At 38.6% G+C, this 22,780-nt stretch overlaps 6 protein-coding genes across 6 annotated transcripts; 5 read left to right on the forward strand and 1 right to left on the reverse strand.

Annotated features, from left to right (window-relative positions):
- Nucleotides 1–583: 583 nt before the first annotated feature.
- Nucleotides 584–3,851, forward strand: LOC126794639 (polynucleotide 5'-hydroxyl-kinase NOL9). The gene is made up of 9 exons (XM_050521401.1): nucleotides 584–878; nucleotides 973–1,070; nucleotides 1,163–1,196; nucleotides 1,689–1,849; nucleotides 2,124–2,307; nucleotides 2,641–2,821; nucleotides 2,995–3,094; nucleotides 3,354–3,481; nucleotides 3,611–3,851. Exons 1-9 carry the CDS (start codon nucleotides 691–693, stop codon nucleotides 3,662–3,664), a joined length of 1,128 nt encoding a protein of 375 aa, XP_050377358.1. The 5' UTR covers nucleotides 584–690; the 3' UTR covers nucleotides 3,665–3,851.
- Nucleotides 3,852–4,416: 565 nt separating this feature from the next.
- LOC126793865 (probable myosin-binding protein 5) lies at nucleotides 4,417–6,695 on the forward strand. The gene is given in 4 exon segments (XM_050520493.1): nucleotides 4,417–5,010; nucleotides 5,012–5,197; nucleotides 5,315–6,074; nucleotides 6,148–6,695. Coding segments are annotated over 4 exon segments (2,088 nt in total).
- A 668-nt stretch (nucleotides 6,696–7,363) lies between these two features.
- On the reverse strand, nucleotides 7,364–10,096 carry LOC126793484 (serine/threonine-protein phosphatase PP2A catalytic subunit). The gene is made up of 6 exons (XM_050520022.1): nucleotides 9,684–10,096; nucleotides 9,097–9,211; nucleotides 8,733–8,841; nucleotides 8,566–8,643; nucleotides 7,882–8,073; nucleotides 7,364–7,797 (listed from the first exon to the last, which is right to left on the reverse strand). Exons 1-6 carry the CDS (start codon nucleotides 9,934–9,936, stop codon nucleotides 7,624–7,626), a joined length of 921 nt encoding a protein of 306 aa, XP_050375979.1. The 5' UTR covers nucleotides 9,937–10,096; the 3' UTR covers nucleotides 7,364–7,623.
- A 904-nt stretch (nucleotides 10,097–11,000) lies between these two features.
- On the forward strand, nucleotides 11,001–13,641 carry LOC126793485 (5-formyltetrahydrofolate cyclo-ligase, mitochondrial-like). The gene is made up of 8 exons (XM_050520023.1): nucleotides 11,001–11,345; nucleotides 11,423–11,563; nucleotides 11,697–11,852; nucleotides 12,466–12,507; nucleotides 12,616–12,661; nucleotides 12,884–12,954; nucleotides 13,055–13,181; nucleotides 13,275–13,641. Exons 1-8 carry the CDS (start codon nucleotides 11,066–11,068, stop codon nucleotides 13,285–13,287), a joined length of 876 nt encoding a protein of 291 aa, XP_050375980.1. The 5' UTR covers nucleotides 11,001–11,065; the 3' UTR covers nucleotides 13,288–13,641.
- A 1,530-nt stretch (nucleotides 13,642–15,171) lies between these two features.
- On the forward strand, nucleotides 15,172–16,027 carry LOC126794903 (germin-like protein subfamily T member 2). Its single transcript, XM_050521698.1, has one exon. The coding sequence runs from the start codon at nucleotides 15,179–15,181 to the stop codon at nucleotides 15,875–15,877; it is 699 nt and encodes a 232-aa protein (XP_050377655.1). The 5' UTR covers nucleotides 15,172–15,178; the 3' UTR covers nucleotides 15,878–16,027.
- A 4,923-nt stretch (nucleotides 16,028–20,950) lies between these two features.
- On the forward strand, nucleotides 20,951–21,613 carry LOC126793868 (germin-like protein subfamily T member 2). The gene has a single exon (XM_050520496.1). It carries the CDS (start codon nucleotides 20,951–20,953, stop codon nucleotides 21,611–21,613), a length of 663 nt encoding a protein of 220 aa, XP_050376453.1.
- The last annotated feature ends 1,167 nt before the right edge of the window (nucleotides 21,614–22,780 follow it).

Raw genomic sequence — 22,780 nt, forward strand, 5'->3', positions numbered from 1 at the left:
GGGGGGGAGGGATTTGGCCGACGTCTAGAATGAATGAATGTGCCATTGGCATTGTGTGACTCGTTTCTTTTTACGGACAATGGTGGTGATAGTTTTCCAAAAGAGTTGGGATCGAAAAGTAATATCAGGATACGATACGTGTATGTTTTACGTCATTTATTACATTTATTTTGAAAAAGTGAGATGAATCTAAAATCGTATGACTGTTGAGAAAGAAATTGTTATATAACGTATCTCTCACATTTTGTGAAAAATTAATTGAATCGAAAGTCGTCTGACTGTTAAAGTTGAGAAATTGTCATACATCGTGTATCTAACGTTTTTTCAAAAGTTAACTAACTCTGTTTGATTCGATAGAATTTTACAACACCACATATTCAACAAACCAAAATTCAATCAAAAAGTAAGAACGTAACAATAAAGTGAAAGATGGTGAGTTTGACTAAATGAAAATTAGTCACGCTACTAATTGCATTTCCGTTGTTTATCCAAAGAAAGAACATATTTGTAGCATGACCCCAAACTCGAAGTCCCGAACTCGTCTTCCTCCGAGCCCATGCGTACTTCATTGTTATAAGAGCACCCACGGCATCAATGTGTGCCATTACTATAAAGTATAAACTCGACAAGCCGCTCTCGTCTGCTTCTCCTGAACTCGCAACTTGAAAGCACTTATTGTCTGAAGCTAAAATGGCTTTAATTTCAGGCCCTGAAAACGCGTCGCCGAACATATACATACCGCCGGAATGGTCCGACGCCGCCGACGCCGTCGCGGACGGCCCCCTCACTACGCCGCCGCCCATCGTCGTAGTTTGCGGCGCCAAAAACTGCGGAAAGTCCACCTTCTCCCGCTACCTCCTCAACACTCTTCTCCACCGGTCAGTTGCTCTCACTTAGCTCACTTCAAATTTGTATTCAAGTTTTAATCTTTTGTGTTTGGAAAAATTAAAGTTGGGTTCTTTTTGTTTGCAGGTATAAGAAAGTTGGGTACTTGGATACTGATGTTGGTCAACCTGAGTTTAGTCCTCCTGGGTTTCTATCTCTCACTGTAGTTGATGAGGTCACTCCAGGTAACTATATAGGTTCTGCAACAAAATAAAAGAGGAATTCTCTTTGTGTTGAGGTTTGCTAACTGGTGTTGATTTTTGTTGGTTAAATGTAGATTTGACAATCCCACATATGAAGACGGCGGAAAGGTATGGAGTGTTTATGTTCCTAGATTTGGTTTTTCATTGGGGAGTAGAATGGTTATGGTTTTTACTACTGCAGTAGAGTTGTTATGTATTGTTGGATGCTTCTTTTTTCTTAACTGCATTTTCGTAACGGAGACAAGGTTCATCGAGTTTATATATATTGTATCGAAAGGTCTGTGTGGATGTTTTTGTATGATATGGGAAGTGTCTTTTGCTAGTGAAGAAAATGGGAAAATACAGGGCTTGAAATAAGGATATAATAGAGTTGATGCCTTATAGATGTTGGATATTTGAGGAATTAAGATCTGTATGATTGAGACCGCATGAACTGGAGTTGGAGTTAATATTAGGACAACAGTCACCGCTTTATGAACCAAATTACATGTTCATTACAATAGTTGTATATGTTTATGGATCTATCAAATTCAAGTGATATGGGTTTGTCTTCATGCCACCTTGGATTCTGATGACTGATGCGTTGTCTCTTTTCCTCAGATGTTTGTTCTTTGGCGATGTTTCTTCAAAAAGAAATCCAACAACATACTTAAATTGTATGTGTGCTTTATATGATTACTATCGCAAGGAGTACTGCAACATTAATAATTCTAGTAATATTGGATTGCCTCTTGTTGTGAATACACCTGGATGGGTGAAAGGTATGGTCCTTAACTTAATCTAATAGGACCCTTTTAGGATGCAACTGATGAGGTTTCTACAATCTTGTATCAACTTTTTGTTGTTTTGTTTATATTACTTTTCTTACTATGTCCTTTTCCTAGTGAATTGCTAATTAACGCTTACTTAGGTTTCACCCTGGTTATGAACTATTTTAGCCACTGGCAAAGTGGCTATCTTGTGAATCTTCTTTGATGAGGTTTTGGCTGCATATGGAATACTATAACTGATTTTCCTGTTCCTCTTGTGTTCTAGGTATTGGTTATGATCTGTTGGTAGATATGTTGAAGTATATAGCCCCTACCCATGTTGTTAAAATAAACATATCTGCTCAAAGTAAGAATCTACCAGATGGGTCATTCTGGTTAGATGAGGATTATGATGTTATGGTCAATCTAACAGAGATCAACTCAGCTCGTCAGGACTCTTGGAATAGATCGTAAGTTTACTGTTTGGAAATTTATACTTGAATGCAGCTCATTAGTACCTTTTGCTTTACCCACCTTGTATTAGATTCATTAATCATATTTTTATTTTTACTTTGTTTACTACAAGGTTTATTACTGTTGAGTGTTCTAAACCAAGGGCCAGACTTTTGTACTTGAAAAAAACTTGTAGGAGGTGATTGCTGTTAATCAAACTGTAGATTTTTTGCAATCGTTTATTTAGCTTTTTGTGGTCTGATAAGTACCTTATGCTTTCTAGAAGACGAGATATGTATGCAACTATGCATTTCTGGTTCTGTCTTACATCTCATTTCATTATGCTGCAGGGTTCTTGTCCAAAAGGATGCACGGCTGTTGCGCGATATACGTTTAATGGCTTATTTCAGGCAGTGCTTTTCAAGTAACTTGAACATTTCTACAATAAAAGAACTTGCTCATGCTTTGGCATCGCACCCTCCTTATGAAGTTCCCATATCTAGCATTAAGATTAGACATCTCCATTGTCAGGTTAGTTCTAACAGTTGATTGATTCACTGTATAATGTGGAAATGTCAAAATCTTGGTCTTTGACAAGTATTACTCGATTTTAACACTGTTTTTGAAGGACATTCATGGATTTTGATTTTGTGTCAACATGGGACTTTGATCAATGTCTATAATAGTAAAATGCTATGTGCTAGGTCCCAGGTACTGAGATCTTTTACAGCTTAAATGGATGCATTGTTGGCTTGGCAGTCAGCTCTGAAGGCTCAAAAGATTTACCTTGGTGTGTTGGTCTTGGTGAGTTACTTTTGCAGCTTCAGGCTGCACATTTATCTGATTGTTTGTGTGTGTCTGCTCGCGCGTGCGAGTGCTATTGTTATATTACGGCCCTTGTGTGTCTGGAACTCTGGATAAAGCAGTTCACGAGAACAAAACTTATAGTTTATCTGTTTGAATGATCTCCATTGGCGTTTATATGATTATGGTTATATCGATAGTTTTATTTTGGTGTGAAGGTGTCCTGATGCTAGCATTTATTTGATGCCTGTTGAACTAGGAATTGTAAGGAGTATTGACAAACTCAAAGGTTTGCTATATGTTATAACACCTGTTCCACAAGGCACTCTGGAAAAGGTCGATCTTCTGTTGCAGGGTTTCATCCAAATTCCTACTACTTTGTTGCAGGTAATTGAACCCATCCAGTAATTCCTTCTATTCATTACATCAAATGTCATCGAGTTGTTCGTTCTGTTACCTATCAAAGCTAGAGCTAGGTTATCAAAGTATACTTATTAAATCAACTGGTTTCTTCAGGTCCAGGGTAGCAGATCGCCTTATATGTCTGCAAATGTTCTCTCTTCAAGCTAGTCCTTCACAGTTGCTTGTATTTCCTCAAAATGACCTACTGATTATTAGGCTAAGTACTTACTTTCTATGCAAAATATGAGGAAGTAGCTACGGGAAGCCTGTTTTATGTAATGCAATTGATCTTACGATATAGTTAATACAGTTGAACCAAAGAAATTACTTACTTCAGTTACCTATTTTTCCTTGAATGAACCTTTTCTTTCATCAAGACGAACTTACGTTATCTTTAATTTTATTTCTTTATAAAAGAAAAATGACCATGAACAACCAAAATGGAAGGCACATCTTATCGTGACGGGCTATTATAACCTAGGATTTCTTCTGGAACAGAGAGCTTGAGTATGGCAAAATAGTGGTGTAACTCAGTTCCCAGGGGAACGCTGACGTTTATCTCATCCGATTGGTTGCTAAGTGCATGATAGACCGTTATTTCAGGTACATAATTAGCCTAGGAACAGCCATTTTTCCCAAGCTTGTTTTCTATATGTAGACAAATGAATTCCACCACCCAAAACTTTAAACCTTGATTTGGAACATTACCCTTCCCCTTTAGACTCAAACACACAACAGGAACAGGGGAAAGGTCATGATCTAGGCACGGTCTGTTCCACCAAGGTCATGATCTTCCATCTCATCAGCCTCTGAGCACTCATTTTTCGACTCCATATTCGTAACCCCTTCAGTTTTCAATCTAAACCCACCAGAAGCTCTTGGTATTTTACGTTTGTTTCATGAGTTCAAACAAGAAAACAATGGCAAAGGGACGCTTTGCCTTATTTGTGGAGCAAAACATGGGACAGGTCTCACGCTTCATTGTCTATGCTGTGCTAGAATGGACGTTGATCATTCTGCTCTTCATTGATGGGTTTGTTGCATTTGTTGCCAATGAATTTGCCAAGTTATTTGAGCTCACAAGCCCCTGCTGGCTTTGCACCAGGATCGATAGCATTTTCGTTAACAGAGGTCGCGATTTCTATTACAATGACTCCATTTGTGAGTCTCACAAGAAAGATGTTTCGTACCTTGCTTATTGCCATAACCACAAGAGACTATCTGACATAAGAAAGATGTGTGAGGCATGTCTTCTTTCATTTGCAACCGAGAAAGAGTCTGATTTCGACACATACAAGTCTCTAGTTGGGATTTTGCACAAGGATCTCGAGTGCTTTGTTGAGGATGATCAGCATCAAATCCAGCTGAGTGTGCCTGCAGCACGAACATGGGAGGATGCAGGGACGATCGAGAAAAGTAGGGACAGCATGACTATAGGGTGTTCATGTTGCGGTGCACCATTAAAGTTGAGTCAATCTCCTTCCTACCCCAAAGGGAAAAGTGTTGCCGGGATAGCGCGCGCAGGCTCCTACACCTTCTCCACGAGCACCCTTAGGAAAAAATGAAGTTAATCCTGGTTTGGACTTGCCCCCTATTCGATACACAGAGCTGAAGTTTATGTCTGAGAATGAGTCTGAGCTTCCAGAGGATGAGTATGGAGCACGCTCAAAAAATCGTGAGTCTTCTAAGTTCCTATCTATGGTTATGAAGAGTTTAAAAAATCGTTTTTAATTTCATTACCTCTTTAACAGTAACATATATGGATATGTTTTTTTTCAAGCATGAGGTAATCTAGGTTGAATTTGTGTGTGTGCAGAGAAGGAAGAACCAAAAGCTGCTACACTGCCAATATTGGCAGAAGGTGATGAGCTAACTGATGATGCTAATAGGACTCCAATATATGGTAAAGGAAACAGGTTCTTTGGCATCCCACTAACAGATTCAGCTCAAAATAGTCCTAGGGTGGCTATGAGGATCTCAAAGAAATCACCACTTGAAAAGAGCGAGTTTGTTTTGGATTCTGTTGATGGAATTCTTCCAAGTGATGTGGATTGTGATTCGATTTTGCAAAGACTGAAGAGACAGGTTCGCTTGGACAAGAAGTCACTAATGGCTCTGTACATGGAACTCGACGAAGAAAGAAGTGCTTCAGCTGTAGCAGCCGACGAAGCAATGGCTATGATCACAAGGCTACAAGCAGAGAAGGCTGCTGTTCAGATGGAGGCATTGCAATATCAGAGAATGATGGAGGAGCAGGCGGAGTATGACCAAGAAGCGCTGGAAGCAACATATGATTTGCTTGCCAAGAGAGAAGATAATATCAGGGAATTAGAGGCTGAACTAGAAGCTTATAGAGAAAAATATGGATTGTTGAAGGAATTTGTCTACAAGGACCAAGATGAGGCTGCTGAATCTGGTGATCCTAAGGAGGAGAATGCAGAGGCTGCCCTTGGTGACAGTTTGAAACCACTGAAAGGGGAGAAGACCTACCTCCTTGGGAGATTAAAGAGACAAGACAAGAGGAACTTATCATCTAATGGGTTTAACCTGCCAGATGGTCTGAATGAGGATGAGATAGGTAACACATACAAAACCATACACAATCAAAGTTTAAAATGAGTAAGTAACGAGTACTGTTTCTTATATGTCAGGAAATGGAAACAAAGCTGCCCTAACAAGACAATTGTCACTACTGTCTCATCTTAGTGATAGGGTGAAGGCTCTTGAATCAGACACTGGATTCTTAGAGTATGCTGCTAAGACACTCGAGCAACATAGTGAAGGAACAAAACTTTTGACAGAGGTAACTCAAAATCTGCAGAAGCTGCGGCACCTTGTGAATATGCCTATGGAGGAACAAAACAAGATGCATCCGGAGGAACAAAAAAAGGGACTAACCAAGAAGACACCTTTAGAGGAACAAAAGAAGGAGCAAAACAAGACCCCGCCTCCGGAGGAGCAAGGCAAGAGGCCAACACAGGAACAAAAGGAGCAAAATGAGCTAAACAAGGCATCTTTGGAGGAGCAAAATAAGACACCTCTGAAGGACCAAACGGAGGAGCAAGGCAAGAAGCCTCCGCAGGAACATACGGAGCAAAATGAGCTAAACAAGACGTTTTCGGAGGAACAAAATGAAATTCCTCCAGAAGAACAAAACATGACATCACCAGAGGAACAAAAGGACGGATTATCTGAATAGTTTTCTACCCTGTAGTTCTGCTGGTAATTTCTTATGGATCTTACAAAGTCTTACACCAATATTCTTCCTCTATTTCTTTGATTAGAAAACTTCTGTCTTCCGTTCATGTTCTGTAGTTTTAAGTTCTTCATTTACTAAACCTTCTCATTGATTATGCATGATCCTGGCTCAGTAATTAACTTGCATTTGACAATGAAAATGTTAGGATACTGTTGGAGTTCCGGAATGACAGAGATTCAGAGAAGTAGAAAGGAGAGGTAAAACAGTTTTCACGGTTGACAAGCAAGCCTCATGGGGAGGACACGGGGAGATCAGACGGACTTTGTGCAATCTCCTCGAATGGATTGCTTGAATCGTACTAATTCACTAGAGTTTTTCTCTTTCAGTAGACTTGTTGCTTCATGTACGAATCCAAAAGCACACCATTTTTGTGTAATTTTACACTTTCTAAATAGAGCTTCCCCCCCCCCCCCCCCCCCCCCCCCCCGACCTTTTGCTCTATACATCAACTCGAGATCTTAAGCTATGTTTGTTTGGGAGTGTAGGTTCATGAAGCACAAAAACGAATTCCCACCGCCTACAAACTGAGTTATCTTTATTGTAAGAATCATAGAATGATCGATGGACGAAGAATACGAGATTGACCATGGAAATAAGCTTTCTAATACTGAAATACAATGCAGCTCTTAGAAGATGCATTGTAGTTTACGTCCTTGTCAACTATTTCAGTACAAGATGCAATTGTTACCCAGAACATTCTATAAATCACATAAATTAAGCAAATGAACAACTCTAACCAAAAGAATGATATGGTTTCTTTCTGTCTTTTTCTCAACTGAACATCAAAACTCATCTTCTTTGTGAGACAAATCTACAAAAGCACGACAAGGAACAAGAAAAATAGCTGATTGGTGGTAAGTTATGCGGATCACAAAAAATAGTCGGGAGTTCTTCGTGTTGTATCAGGTTCAACCTGACGAGGTGCTGGGTCAAATTGAAGGAAATTCTGCTCCATATTCTCTCCAATCTCAAGGATTGCAGCCATATTTCCACATCGATAGCAGTAATTTGGAGCACTAAATACTGTTACAACATTCTTTTCCTAAAATGATAAAGCAGAATTCAAAACAATTGAACTTTAATAAATATCAATCTAAAAATAAAATTTGGCTTCTTATGTACTAACCTGGCACCAATTGTAGCCTTCCATAACAAGCTGGTGAGCTCTAGAAATAAGACTGAGCCCATTAGTATGGTTAAACTGTGCTGCTATATCTTGACCAAAAGTATACCCAGCACCTCGAGGAGATATTCCCCAACCACATCGATCGTCTGGGTCAGACCACAATAGATCACACATTGGACCCTCATGAGGAACCTGCTCAAGGGAAGAGTAGGATTACAAATCAAATCCATACATGCATCACATATATGATGCGACAGTCCACACCAGCTTACACGAGAGACACTTATGGCTATACATACATTAATATCTTAAAAAATGTCTGTCAAGTTATTTCAGCTTCTTCTATCTTCATTTATACGTGAAAATATAATATTGACAAAGCATAACTGGTAAGGTAAGAGATGATTGTGATACGCCGATACGGGCTGTATTTCTTTAAAGTTAACAGCAGACAATTAGATAGAGTCAGTCTGCAAGATCAGTGAAGGTTTTAGATAAATTAATCTGCTAGTTTAAACTTTGAAGTGCAAATTACTCTAGCAACTAATGCTTCACTTACAAAGTTGTGTCAGTTAATCAAGTTGGTCTGACATACATTGAACAGACTTTCTCGGAATTATATTTAAGAGGAGACGAATAGTAATAGCTCTCTGAAGTACACATAAACTGGACTAATTACTCTACCTCCTGTATACGATCAAGAGCCCGAATATTGTCCAAGGTATCCAAGGAGGGGGAAAGTCCACCATGCAAGCAGAAGATCTAAAAGAATCATGAAAAGCAATGCTAGTTAAATGAGATAACAAGACAAGATTGTATATCCAGACATCAGCATTTCATCAAACTAATACCTGACTCTCAATCAAAGCTGTCAGTGGCAGATAATCAAAAAGGTCAGTAAAATGCTTCCAGACATTAGCATTTCCATATTTCCTCAAACATTCATCATAAAACCCATACCTGAAAAAGCAGAAGTTCAAACATAGTAAGCAGGACTTGTGACCTATAATTGATAATCTGGTACAAGTTTCCCAATGAAATTTAACAACTAGATTTCTTGGGAGTATTTATCGAAAACTGATATCAATTAAGGTGAAACCATCTACACGATATTTAATTGCTTCCTCAACTCTGTTTCACAACCTTACTTCCACAATCAATACTCATATGGTTTCACTTTTGGAACGTAAACTTGAAAAAAGAGTAGAGACTTACACTTGAGTAATTTGCCGACTCTCATGATTTCCTCTCAGAATTGTAATTCTATCTCTGTATCGTACTTTCAGGGCAACTAGAAGTGTGACCGTCTCTACCGAGTAGTATCCTCTATCTGCACAAGAAGAAGGAAAAGTTTAAGGATTACTCAAAAATGTAGTGAACACCATGTTCTGCTGAAACAGAATGATAAACTGATCCTCAAAAAATGCACATATACAACTAGTCCTTCGATATATAACCAAAGTGAACAAATGATGAACTTTGATCACAAGTCAAATTTTAGACATTAACCACCTCATCTAAAGAACAGTTTAAGCCTGCCGATTCTATCAAACCCGAAAGTAGTGAACCAAGTTAATATCTAAGCTCTTAAAGAAACTTGATTCACATTCCTAGACAATGAGCTACTACCTAATCTATCAAGTCACAACCTTTTGTTACATTTACACATCGAAACTCGATACTCAAGATATCACATTATCTGAAACTCATTCCAATATCCAACCTTTCCTACACATGAAATAAACAGATCAATCAATCCACACAATGAAGCAAGAACGGAGGTGTGAAATTCCGAAACTGACCTACATAGTCGCCCATGAAGAGGTAATTGGTATCGGGAGCGCTGCCGCCGATCCGGAAGAGCTCAACGAGGTCGTGAAACTGGCCGTGGATGTCGCCGCAGACGGTGACCGGACACTTGACCGGCTGCACATTCCACTCCTCGACGAGGATCGTCCTCGCTTGCTCGCACAGCGTCTTCACCTCCGCCTCCGTCAGAGGTTTGCACTGCATCAGGTGCTCGATCTGACGGTCCAGATCGGCCGTCGGCGGCATCGTCGCGGAGGGTTTTAGGCTCTTGATTTGGCGGCGCGGTGGGGAGCTGGACTCGCCGGAAACGGAGTGAAGTGGGAGGTTTCTAGGTCATCGGAGATTGGGAATTAGGGTTAGGTTTTTTTGGGAATAGAGAGAGAGATGGGATTGGGTGCTGAAGATCAAATTTGGTTGCAGTGAGAGCAAAACAGAGAGCTTCAAGTGTGGTGAGTTTCCCAGTACGGGTCCTTGACTTTTATATGTATTTTCGTATTTGGCTACTATATTTCATGTATTTACAATTGACTCCTAAGATTTGTACGACGATTTGTTGATGCAAGTCATGTAATTTTTTTTTTTTTTACAAAAGAAATGGTCACCGGGTGAGCTACTACTCTTGGACCATGAGTACCTAAGTAGTGTTTTTCACAAGCTGAGATTCGAAACAATGAACTCTTATTACTAGTAGTATACTTGTAACGTGATTTCACTTGCAGCTTAATATGTTTTAATTAGACCAATTTTATTGGGTGATTTATTGTTACACTTTTGTAATAATTCGATAAATATAAATTTTTAAGTGAAAACAATTGTTTAAAAGATGAGTTTCAATCGCAATTAGATTCTAATGTGAGAAAAAAAATTGGTTATTAAGGTTAAACAATTGTTTTGCTCGTGATTTTTTTATTTTTTTAATGCGATTTTTCACTCGTCATGCTTACAATTTATTTATAAACAATACTTTTGAGAAATCAGAAGAAAACTTGGCTGATAAATTCAAATACATTGTTGGGGAATCAAATTAAGATGCCTCTTAATATGTTTATACTTTTTCGGTATTTTCAAAATTCACTTCTTAGATTTGTAACAAAATCAATCAAAAAATTTAATGATCTAAATTGTATCAAAATAGTTGCACTTACTTATGCAACTTTCCGTGATCACACAAAACATAGAAATTCTAGTGGCTCTCAAGCACCGAAACGATCAAGATATGTGAAGTGTCAAGCTCACTCCCTTCCACTAATCGGATCATCCAACAGAACTTCACTTCTCCTCCCAAAAGAAAATGAAAGAAGTTAGAAATCATTGGGGTGCCCACAACACAAATACCAACTTCTCCGAGGACCAAGTATAGAAAAGTAGAGCAAAAATGACAACGAGGACACATACATACATGTCACGAAGGTTGCTGGTGGCGCTGATGACCCAACCGTGCACATTACCAACGCCACCTCCACGCGCCTCCTCTCTCTACAGCCGTCTTCCTATCCTCCACCGCCCGCCGCCTTCATTCTCCCAACGCTTCATCACAACAATGGAAACCAACAACCAAGATCACCTCGACGCTTTGTTCAAGCAGAAACGGATGCTCCGAACTAAGGTCCGGAAGGCCCTCAAGTCAATGGACCCAGTATTCAGATCCCAGGAAGGTGATGACCCACTTTGTAGTTTCTATGGTTTGTAATCCATTCATTCAATGAAGTTAAAGCTTTGTGTTTTTTTTTAGATGAAGCGATTCAGAACATTGTATTGGAAGCTCCTTGGTTTCAGTCTAGTCAGGGACTGTGTGCGTATATAAGCTGTGCTGCTTTGCGTGAGGTTGATACTTCCAAAGTGTTGGCTGAGATTCTTCAGGGTTCGGTTAAAGGTATGTTTTTTATGACTGCCCATGTTGAAAGTTGAAAGTTTAGTTCTTTATCTTGATATATGGTAGCTTGATCTGGAACATGTTTGAGAGTTTTAGTTCTGGGTTGGTTATGTGTTTGTTGTGTTGTGTGAAGATGGTGTGAGGAAAAAGCTCTATGTGCCGCGTGTGGAGGACAAGAATAGTCACATGAGAATGCTCAACATTTCAAGTCTTGATGATCTGGTTGCGAATTCGATGGATATTTTAGAACCAGCTGCGGTGGATGCTAATGGAAAGAAACGCGAAGATGGTACTGTTTCACTTACTTATCACAAGCCTTATCAGTGATTTTACATTGTAGAGTTTGTACTTTGTAGTCATTCTTTACAATTGATAGCTTCTGTGCTTTAGACCAAAAACACTTTTTAGACTTACTGCCCTCATGTTGTGACTGTAAAATCTGAAGTTGTTAGAAAGGGAAGATAAAAAAAAAGTAGTTTATAATAATGATTAGTGTCTTTTATTTCTATTTACATGGTCGGACTATCTAAAGACACTGATTGTCTAAAACCATGTTAGGATATGAATGTTTCTAGTAAAAGGCCATCCTGTTAGTTAGCCAGGTTTGGACATCACAGTGTTATCAGACTGGGTATTTTCTCAACTTAAAATGTGGAGAGCCTTTGGGTTTTTATTTTCTTGAAACTCACTACATATTTCTCGTGCTTCACTCAGATTTAGTTTAGTTTGGTCTGTAAAGCTTTACCCTTGGCATCTTGTTTGCTTTTAATGTCTTAAAGTAGAACTGGGAACTTTGGTGTAAACAAATTCTTATTAGAAAGAATGTCATTAGCTTCAGATATTTAATACATGTAAAATTGTAGATATGATTGGGTTAAATTGATCCAGAACTCTTTGTTCAGTTTTACAGGCAAGTGATCCAGTTGATTTGCTTCTCTTACCAGGTCAAAATGATCTTCCTATTCTCTTAGTTAATCATATCAATTTCAGTATCTGATACAAGTGTCAAATCCAAACTGTAGTTGACCGCATTTGCTTACTGTTTCTTACAGGACTAGCATTTGACAGATCCGGGAGACGTTTGGGTCGAGGTGGAGGGTATGATTACGCTTCTTGTCTTAGTCTCTTAGATTAAGATTTTTACTGTCTTTCAAGTACCTTGAGCTGAGTTGTTTGGAGATGTCATTTTATATGTCCTCCTGATAGATAAGGCTGCTATAGCATCTTATACAGAAGAAACTTACAGTATCATAGTTCTTAACCAGAAAACTTATTATCTTATCAGATTTATGAATCATTGATATCCGTGGTCTTCTGCAGTTATTATGATACTTTCCTGAGGAACTACCAAGAGCTAGTGAAGGCGCGCAATTGGAAGCCACCCCTCCTCGGTATGTTCATTTTACTTGCTAGTATGAAAAGTACTTATTCAATGTTTTTGATAATATGGTCATGTTGTTATCTTAATTAAGATTGGTGACTGTATTGCAGTTGCTCTATCGTATTCTCCACAGATAATGGATGAAGGGGTTATATCAGTCACCGAACATGATGTTTCGGTTGATGCACTTGTTTCCCCGGCAGGTGTGATTCCGATCAGCACAGCTGCCATAGACAGGTATCACTATGAGGTTTTTTTTTTCCATAGTTTTTTGTATGCAAATTCAGATAAAGTCTGATAACTTTTTATCTAATTTATTTATGTAAACAGGATGAACCTTTGACAAGAACCTTGAAGCTTTCTTCCTTGATGAATTCTCGGAAAGTTTGCCTCTATTTGCCCTGCGATCTGTAAAAGGAAATTAGACCGGTGTGCATGAGATACAGGACTCGGTGTTGTTAATTGAAGAGCTAAAAGTTCTGATCTACTGTGGTTGAGAGGTCAGGCTGATTTGAGCACCTTTAATCTAATAGAAATAGAGCAACACTTCTCCCATATTTAAGTCATGCTATTACTTTTGTATTATTTGGACACAGAATTTACAGAGAACTTTGTTTTTAGGATGAATATCTTCTTGTGCCTTTGCCACATTTTTCTTCTTTAATATAAAGTCATAAAACTCATATTATGCTGTACTTGTTCCACCAGCGTTTGGGAAATTGCATTGCAGTTGATGTACTTGGATTAGATTTGCCCTATGGGCCTAGGTCCTTTGAATTTCCAAATGAAGCTTAAACTCTAATTGGTTTATAACTTTATATAGAGTGACTACAAACATGTTCCTCTGAAGTCTGAACTCTTCATGCTTTTGTAACTCTACTCTAATTAGTCATGACTCATGACTAACATCTTCCATATTTATTTAACGAGTTGACTGTTGCAATCATTATTAGTGTTGCAATGCCCCATAATTCCATTATTCTTTGCTCTGAAATATCGAATGTCAACTATACAATATAGTTGAGATCAAGGACTAAAATATCCATAATTTTCTCGATATTTCTGCGAAAGTATACATTTTTCGGCATATGGATATATCTACTACATACCAATTATTTTTTGAATTTCCTGATATATCTAGAAACTTTCGAAAGTTTTCAATATTTTATAATAATATCGCCACGTGTTAAGTCAACTTTAAATAAAATAAACAATTATTGGTTAATAGAATCGAACCTCCAATCCATTTTTTTGTAAGTACAAAGTTATAGTCAACTCTACTACACTAACTTATTGTTATATATGTCTCTTTTTATTATATATTGCATTCTATGTCTTAACATTCACTTAAAATTGAAAATAAAACCGAACTAGTTGTTGAGGAAAATCGAACCATTTTGGTCTAGGAGGAAGCAATGATGGACCTTACTCTTATGAGAGAAATTCAACATGCCTTATCCATCATATTTATTCTCTAATGAGATGCAATCAAGTGAAAACATATGGACACAATCTTCAAAAAGCTATTGTTATGGTCAGAGTCGAGAAATACTTGATCCGAATGAAAACTACTAGTACTACAACTCACAGTCAATCACACACGACCTCTATGGTTGATATATAAGTCGGTGTATGCAAAATTATAAAGGGACAATATCATTTAATGACTATTCTTCATAATATACTCAGGTTTTTACTTAAGGACATGATGAAGATAGTGGGAATTTTATACCTCATAGATCCTTTATGTGGTTATAAACCACTCATGTAATTTCATGTTTAATTTTCAGATCCTCCATATTTCCATTCTCGCCAAAATTTTAGTCCTTACATGAGATAATAAGCTACTAGATGGTATGAAATTAAACAACGAATAAAGCTCACCAAGTCAGTCAACCGTTTGGAAATTGTCAGCTTGTTTAAACTTCTTCATCACTCTCCTTATCACAGTCTCCTTTTTCAAAGCCCATTAACCACCACCAATTTCTAATCATGATTTTGGACCATTGTAAAGCATCAGTGCCATGGTATTTGGTTGGTTGTTCAAGTCTCCTTAACCTTACTGTTGATGCTACTTTGTTGAATTCTGGTATCTTGCTGTGGTAGGTTACTTGTGTAGTTTCTAGCAGTTGCCTTGGATCAAATAAATTTCACCTCAGGTGGGGGAGAATATATAGAAACAGTCTATAAGAGCTGAAGGTACTTAGTTTTGAAAGCAAAGCTCTTTTGCAGCCATGTTGACCTCATCAGGCTTAAGCTTTCACCAGCTATTCGGCCTTACACTTTCGGTTTTGCTTCTTCTTCCCCTGCCATCCCATTCTGCAGACCCTGATCCATTACAAGACTTCTGTGTCGCAGATGTGAGTTCCTCCCTATCAGTTAATGGCTTTCCTTGCAAACCGGCATCGCAGATCACCTCGGATGACTTTTTCTTCGATGGACTGAGCAAAGAAGGGAACACAACCAATCTGTATAACGCGACTGTAACAACTGGGAATGTCCTTGCGTTTCCTGGGCTCAACACCCTTGGGATATCAATGAACAGAGTCGACTTTGCTCCAGGCGGAATCAATCCGCCGCATTCGCACCCTCGTGCAAGTGAGTCTGGGGTGGTCATTGAAGGGAAGCTGCTTGTGGGGTTGGTGACTACTAACAACGTGTATTACTCCAAGGTCTTGAGTGCTGGGCAGATGTTTGTGATTCCGAGGGGACTTGTTCACTTTCAGCTAAACGTTGGAAAAGGAAAGGCTCTTGCCTTCACAGCTTTCAACAGTCATTTGCCAGGTGCTGTTGTACTAGGAAGTAATCTGTTTGCTTCGACACCTTCCATCCCTGATGCAGTGTTAACTAAGGCCTTTCAAGTAGATGATGATGTTATCAACAGCATTCGATCCAAGTTTCCTGCACGTTCATCTTGGTCTAACCGTGTATAGGAACGTGCATGAAACTGTACTCTTTTTTGAGCTCTTCCTTATCAAATAAATTGTTCTCATCCACCTTATTTGAAATTTATCATAGTAAATCTTATTCACTTTTATTATTGTGGTATTTCTCATCTAAATTGTTCGAATCAGGTTTTGAGTTGTAGCTACGTAGAGAGTAGAGACCATAAGGGTCAATTGACCCTCCTCACCATCTTGACAATTATGTTATGCCTTGAATTTTTGTTTTTATCTTAGTGCAATTAAGTCATTTGCTTCATTTTACCCTTTCTAATGTGATAACATATCTAATTACTCTTAATTACTTTATAAGATTGGAGCAAATCAATATATTCTTTTTTTTATAGAGAATAAGAATAAAGCTCTTTCTCTACTTGATTTGGTTTATCTCATACATACTTATAGTGTTCCCCCCCCCCCCCCCTAAATTTGTTATTATTTGAAAAATTATTAGCAACCAACTTAAACCTACATAGTTAGCTCATTTAATTTGTAAAATAAGTAGCTATACATGTAAATTTGAGCCCTCTTAATAAATTTCATGGCTACGCCACTGGTTGCAGCCAAAAGTTCAACTGAAGAAGCTCATTCCTAACGAACCCTAAAGCCTACTCCGCTTGTTATTGTCTACAGTATAAGCTGGAGTTTACAACTTAGGGAAAGATTCACTTGACGTCTTGTAATAGGATTTAATTGATGTAATCCCACATCGTCATGGCTAAGCATGTACCGACTATAGTTTCCTAAGATATATATTAAGAAGTCTGCTATATTTAAAAGTTCTTGAACAAACATATTGCCCGAGCATTCTATCTTAAAGATTCAGCAATGTCAGAATTCAGCATTGTATCGAGAAAAAAAATATCAGATCTCAACTCCCTGCTTCCTGAAGAATTCACAACCGATATCATGCTAAGGTTGCCTCCCAAGTCCGTACTCAGATGCAAAGCTATATATCATGGAATTCTATCATCAATACCTCCGGCTTCATTGAGAACCACCTCAGCCGCACCGTCCAATCCTACCGCCGAAACAATGTTCGCGTCCTTCTGATATATAAAGGGTGCTTATGGGGCGGATCTACATATGGCCGGGCGAGCTTGTGCAGCTGTCCAACCTCAAACTTTATAGATCCATGGTTTTCATAAGCTTTTGCCCAGAAAAATAGTTGCATAAATACTCTAAATAGGGCAGAAACTTCTTCCTCATATATTCATAATTCTTCTTCACCATAAATGTAGAATGTTAAAAGATATTTAAAAATAATGCCTAGATCAAAAAGTCTAAGAAAATTAATGACTAATTGGACATTATAAAGAAAAAAAAACTTAATAATTGACATATGAAAATGCATAATGAAAAGGGGATGGAAAATGGTCAATTAATGGGTCATTTTAGCAAATTATTGTAATGAGCTCGATCTCTCGTTGACTCTTTGCATAGAAAAAACGGCATGGAGCTCATTCTCTCTTTAAAATTTAATTGTATTTAACATCACATAATCGATCAATATATTAGTGTCAAACATAATGTTTTTAAGGAGCACTTGCATTTGTTATATCAATTTTCAAAATACTAAATTTTTTGACCAACCTTAAATGAAGTTCTGGATCCGCCACTGCTTATAAGTATTATGAGATTCTCTTACTGTATCGGATAACTCTTCTACACTTAGTTCTGATATGTATTTTTTTATAAAGGAAATGGAACGAATCCATTGGCAACAATGCCATAACGATCCAAGGATCAAGCAATAGCGTGACATGACACTCTAAGCTACTTAACTATAAGAGCAAATAATAGCGCATGTATCGCTTAATTAACAAACAAAAAGTCTGAAAAAAAATGTTCAAAACAAGCTGACATACTAAAAAGCAAATGTGAAAAAGCAAATTAAAACTCTATAAACACTAGAATCATCAAAACACCAAACTCGAGTCTAAGCCAATAATTGGGTACTCTACATTGGATACTTCCAAACTAGAACCATACATTGGTAAAGTCGTGCAAGGTGAGAGAAATATATCGGAAAAGAGAACCTACTAGGCTTAAAGAGAAGCCGAATACGATTAGCCCATTGCTCAAACGCAATATACCCCAGACTTGTCGTACGGTCCAACCGAGACCATTGCCGTAAAAAATTCCGGCGGACGGACCCTCTCTTCCACCATAGCAGTCGGTGACAACCTAGATCAAATTGTCGCTGCTTAGTACAGCTCCTCAACCAAGGCTAAAAACTATACCGATTCACAGAGACCACTGTCGCCTCCACCTTGAATCTGCGACCTCCTCCGCTTGAAATAGCACCTCCTCACTCTCGACGTCAAAGCTTCGCGCCGTTCCTTTCGTTGACCCGCCTACCAGCCGAAAACTCCATCTAGTCGCCTCTCGACACCTGCAGTCGTCGAACACCAGAGCCACGCACGACCCACCCACAGAGAGAACTCTGCACGAGATGGAGAGCCCGCGCCGGAAGACGCCTTTCTGCCGACGTAGCACACGAAACCCTAGAGAGGTTTCGGTATTGGTGCTTCGTTTTTTCGGGAGCCTTTTAGTTACGTAAGAATTTGACTTATTGAGTTGTCGTCATGCTGCTATAATTGGTAACGGAAATGTTTATACTATATGCAGTTCCGATCAGTGTTAAGCTTCCGTATTCATGCAAATACGAAGCCGATTTCCTGTCTTTTCATAATCGAAGTTTACCACGTAGCATAGTACCACGTAGCATAGTAATCGGAACTTGTACCGGTTTTATGTCTTGCCGTTGTTAGTAGATCTCGTTGGTTCGTAATATAAATTCTAATACAGAAATTCATACTTAAAAGTTGTGTGATAAGTACATGTATATCATAAGTCTTTCAAAATTGAAATTATGAGTTTGTACTGATGAGAGTGACGTAGTATAACCAATGTTCTAAAAATCTCCGCCTAGGCGCCCGGAGATCCTTGGCTGTCTCAATTTTAGGCCGATTAATCCCTGATTAATTCCCGATTAATCCCCGATTAATCTTCTGGGCGCTGATTTTTAGTTGTCCACCCGATTAACGCCTAACATTTTTTAGAACCTTGAGTATAACCAAACTCTCACATATTTCTAGTTTCACACTCGTGTTGACGGACCCAAAGCGTGTGAACAGTTGAGCGTGGTTGTTAAGTTTGATTTGAAACTGCTAATTAAAGCAATTGACGGATCAAGAACGTGTTCGTGTGGTAAGCACACAAGTAGCCAAGCCACTGAAGTGTGTTTCGTGCTAGAAAATCTACACGGTCCAATTAAAGTACAATCCAGTTTCCTAATTTCACACTATAAAGTTATTCCTATCATATGTCGTCGTCATACATATTTGAGTCTTTGCTTCCTAGATGTTTCCGAGTTAGCTACGTACGTACCTCCGATCCTGCTTTAAGTCTTCGATCGACTTCCTTTTCATATCATGCATGCAAGTTACTCACTTTTATTTGTATCTTGTTAATGTCGCTTAATTAGCTCTCTATATGTTTCATAGTGTGTATCATAGCTAGTGGTAGAGCCAGAAACTTATAAGTAGAGGGCCGTTAATACACAGTAAAATGCACTGTAAATCTTAGCAACATATTAAATCAAATACATTAGCAAATAAAAATTTATCTTTTATAAATTAAACTTCAATATTCATTGTTTTATATGCCAATTACTTATAGAAATGGAGATAAATCACATATAGACATTTCATTTCTAATGCAATAATTGAGTGCAAAGTTTGCCACGTATCCTTTGCTCCCAAGCTCACCTCGATCACGATGAGTGATTACCAGATATGCTCATATGCAAGGGGTGCCATCAAGCACAATTATATAGCTAGAAACTCTTTCTAAATCCATAGCATTTTTAGTTAGAATTACACATCCGTTAGAAGGTCAAGGGGTGCCAATGTGCCATGACACCCTCAGGCCCTTTAATAGTTCCACCTCTGATCGTAGAATAAACACCTCGATCACTAATTAAGCATATAAGATAATAAGAGTGCCTCTTTCCTTTGCAGCTTCATCGATCCTGCTTTTCATTATGTTTTGAACAATCTGGTATTGTATGTTGTAAGAATCTCTTCTAGCTTGTTTGAAATCAAAGAAATAAATCATGTAGCTAGGTGGCCTAGACGTGCATGGCCCGAATTCGGACCAAATGAAGATAAATGAAAGTCGTTGAACAACAACGTACTGAGAACATTTCAAACTTAGCCAATGACTAAGAAATTAATCCCGGCTAATAATCTCAATCGGTGACAGCCTTATTCAATCTTACAATACGTACGTACTTGAGCTACATGCATGTGTAAATGTGTTAGTGTTCGCACGATGTATCGTTTGATTCTGAGTGCGTTATTCTTGGAGTTCTTATTTTTCATTGTAAACTTTTTGTATCCAAAAAAAAAATCTCACTGGTTTCAAATATGAATGGGTTCCGTTTTATTTTTAACAGTAAAGACTATAGGGTTTAAATAAAGTTTGTACTCTACTCTTTCACAAGGAACTCGTACCTGGAAGAGTCATATTTTTGCTCTAACCTCTTGTTACTTGCACCCAGTTGTCCCAGTATTAGCTAGCTCGGACCATTCATCCTACTCAGGAACTTGGCCTACTTACTTCTATAGCTAGATCCAGGGCTTGGTGTTAATGATCAAGATCATGGCCGGCTGGCCTTCAAATTGTCATGAAATCACGGAAATAAACTACTTTCCATTGTCGTTTGAACATGTCAGCTGTTAAGAAAATAGCAAGATCTATCAACTTTTGTATCCAACATTTTGTCATTGTACCCTTGTTAAAAGCCAGGTCCATCCTCGACGAATATCCTCTTGATACTTTTCTCCGATATAGAATGTTTGATCTTTCTGAACTCGATCTGCTTGGTTGCTTCTAATTTGTCACGGTTGCCATGCTGATCCAATAATGAAATGAAACAAACATTGAATTTTCAGTACTTATGGTTACTTATTGTGTATATACTATATATAGAATAGAACTTGCCGGTCTAGAACTCCAAAATAATTTCAAGAACTGGTTGGCTGTCAACTTTAAGCCATGGTAACCTCATCACCAAGCTATCTATGCTACTTTGTAGTTTCAGTTCTTCTTCTTTCCTTGCCCTCACATTCTGCAGACCCTGATCCATTGCAAGACTTCTGTGTCGCAGATTTCACTCGAGCCTCCAAGTCCGACAATGTCTTCCCCTGCAAACCCATCGAGGAGGTTACTTCCGATGACTTTGTCTTTGATGGGGCACGGGAGAAGGGGAACATCACAGATGTGTTTGGACTCAATGTGACGGATGGGAATGTGCTTGCTTTTCCTGCCCTCAACACTCTCGGGGTGTCAATGAACAGAGTTAACTTTGCTCCGGGTGCCCTGAACCCACCTCACTCACACCCTCGTGCCAGTGAGATTGGGATAGTCATTGAAGGAACAATTCTTGCAGGGTTTGTGACAACCAACAATGTCTACTACTCGAAGGTATTGACCGCCGGGCAGATGTTTGTGATTCCGAGAGGACTTGTGCACTTCCAGCTCAATGTTGGACACGGGAATGCCCTTTCCATCACAGCTTTCAACAGTCACTTGCCTGGCGCTTCTAAACTTCCTTTGAATATGTTTTCCACGACGCCTTCGATCCCGGACCAAGTGTTAACAAAGACCTTTCAAGTAGACCAAGACGTTATCACCAGCATTAGATCCAAGTTTGGCTAAAGATTTATCTTTCTCGCCCGGCCCTTGTGTCAAACTCGGATATCAAGAGCTTTTTTACAATTAAAATCTGCAGTAGAATTAATTTTAAGTAATTCGTTTGACTTAACTGGTTCAAGTTTCCTATATATATATAGATTGATGTCATGTATGCTGCTGCAGTTAGTTTCATTAGTTTATGCTTAGTAACTAGGAACAATTGCATTTCCAAAAAATATACGTATATTTCTAGCTACTCATTCTCACAACTGTGTAATATCGTGGCAACTCAAACCATTTGTGGCTAGCTATGCCACAATCAATGTCATTCGACATAGTAGTTAGGACAATTAAGCATGATCCAATGAAAGACAAACACGGCGAGGAGATAGACTCAAATAGTCCTTAGATTTAGCCATTTCCTTTTCCTTTATTAGACCGACACTATTCGAAATTGGTAATTTATTCTCCTTTCTGGATCTATATATATTAAAAACATTACAGTTTTTTTAAATGAAAAACATTACAGTGTGATAAACATAACGGCATGAATGAAAGTAATGCAACGCTAGAAATTTTGGACTAAGCTTCATCTTAGGTTCAGTAAATACTATATAGTTATATTAAAAAATATATAATCACGTATACATGCCGGTTATGGAGAGGATGTTTGCACAATCCTTAAAGTGCGGACGTCGGCGATTTTGGCGATCAGTGACCCACAATGACAGCGCGGATGGTGCTGGTTGTGCTCCCTCTCCCGACGCTTATGTCTGTGTAGGTCGGAGCTCCAGTGCCGGCCTACGGTGGTCGGAATCTGTACATTTCCCAAAAACTTAAAATTTACAGAAGAGCCGGAAGAGAGGAGCACGACCGACACCATCCACGCCGTCATTATGCGTTAACGGTCACCGGAACGTCCGACGTCCGCATTTTGATATTTATGAGTTTACAACTTGTTTGAATATTTTTTTTAGAAGATACAACTTGTTTGAATTATGTTCTGTTCAACTTAGAAAGGGATTCACGTACTTTCCATCTTGTAATAGGAGTATAGATGATTTAATGATTTCAATCCTACAAGAGCTTGTTGTACTAACCATAATGATGTCAATTCTCTGATCAGAAGCTCCGCCTTCATTGGCCACCATCTCTGCCGCATGATTGAATTCTACCGCCGAAACAATGTTC

This window comes from Argentina anserina, chromosome 5 (genome assembly GCF_933775445.1).
Source record: "Argentina anserina chromosome 5, drPotAnse1.1, whole genome shotgun sequence".
NCBI lineage: Eukaryota > Viridiplantae > Streptophyta > Magnoliopsida > Rosales > Rosaceae > Argentina > Argentina anserina.

Coding starts and splice junctions, on each gene's coding strand:
- LOC126793868 (XM_050520496.1), top strand. CDS start 20,951: ATGGTAACCTCATCACCAAGCTATCTATGCTACTTTGTAGTTTCAGTT.
- LOC126793485 (XM_050520023.1), top strand. CDS start 11,066: ATGACAACGAGGACACATACATACATGTCACGAAGGTTGCTGGTGGCG. Junction 11,346..11,422: donor AGTATTCAGATCCCAGGAAG/GTGATGACCCAC, acceptor GTTTTTTTTTAG/ATGAAGCGATTCAGAACATT. Junction 11,564..11,696: donor TCTTCAGGGTTCGGTTAAAG/GTATGTTTTTTA, acceptor TGTTGTGTGAAG/ATGGTGTGAGGAAAAAGCTC.
- LOC126794639 (XM_050521401.1), top strand. CDS start 691: ATGGCTTTAATTTCAGGCCCTGAAAACGCGTCGCCGAACATATACATA. Junction 1,850..2,123: donor TACACCTGGATGGGTGAAAG/GTATGGTCCTTA, acceptor CTTGTGTTCTAG/GTATTGGTTATGATCTGTTG. Junction 3,482..3,610: donor TTCCTACTACTTTGTTGCAG/GTAATTGAACCC, acceptor TGGTTTCTTCAG/GTCCAGGGTAGCAGATCGCC.
- LOC126794903 (XM_050521698.1), top strand. CDS start 15,179: ATGTTGACCTCATCAGGCTTAAGCTTTCACCAGCTATTCGGCCTTACA.
- LOC126793484 (XM_050520022.1), bottom strand. CDS start 9,936: ATGCCGCCGACGGCCGATCTGGACCGTCAGATCGAGCACCTGATGCAG. Junction 9,212..9,683: donor CTTCATGGGCGACTATGTAG/GTCAGTTTCGGA, acceptor CTTCTTGTGCAG/ATAGAGGATACTACTCGGTA. Junction 8,842..9,096: donor AGTCGGCAAATTACTCAAGT/GTAAGTCTCTAC, acceptor CTGCTTTTTCAG/GTATGGGTTTTATGATGAAT.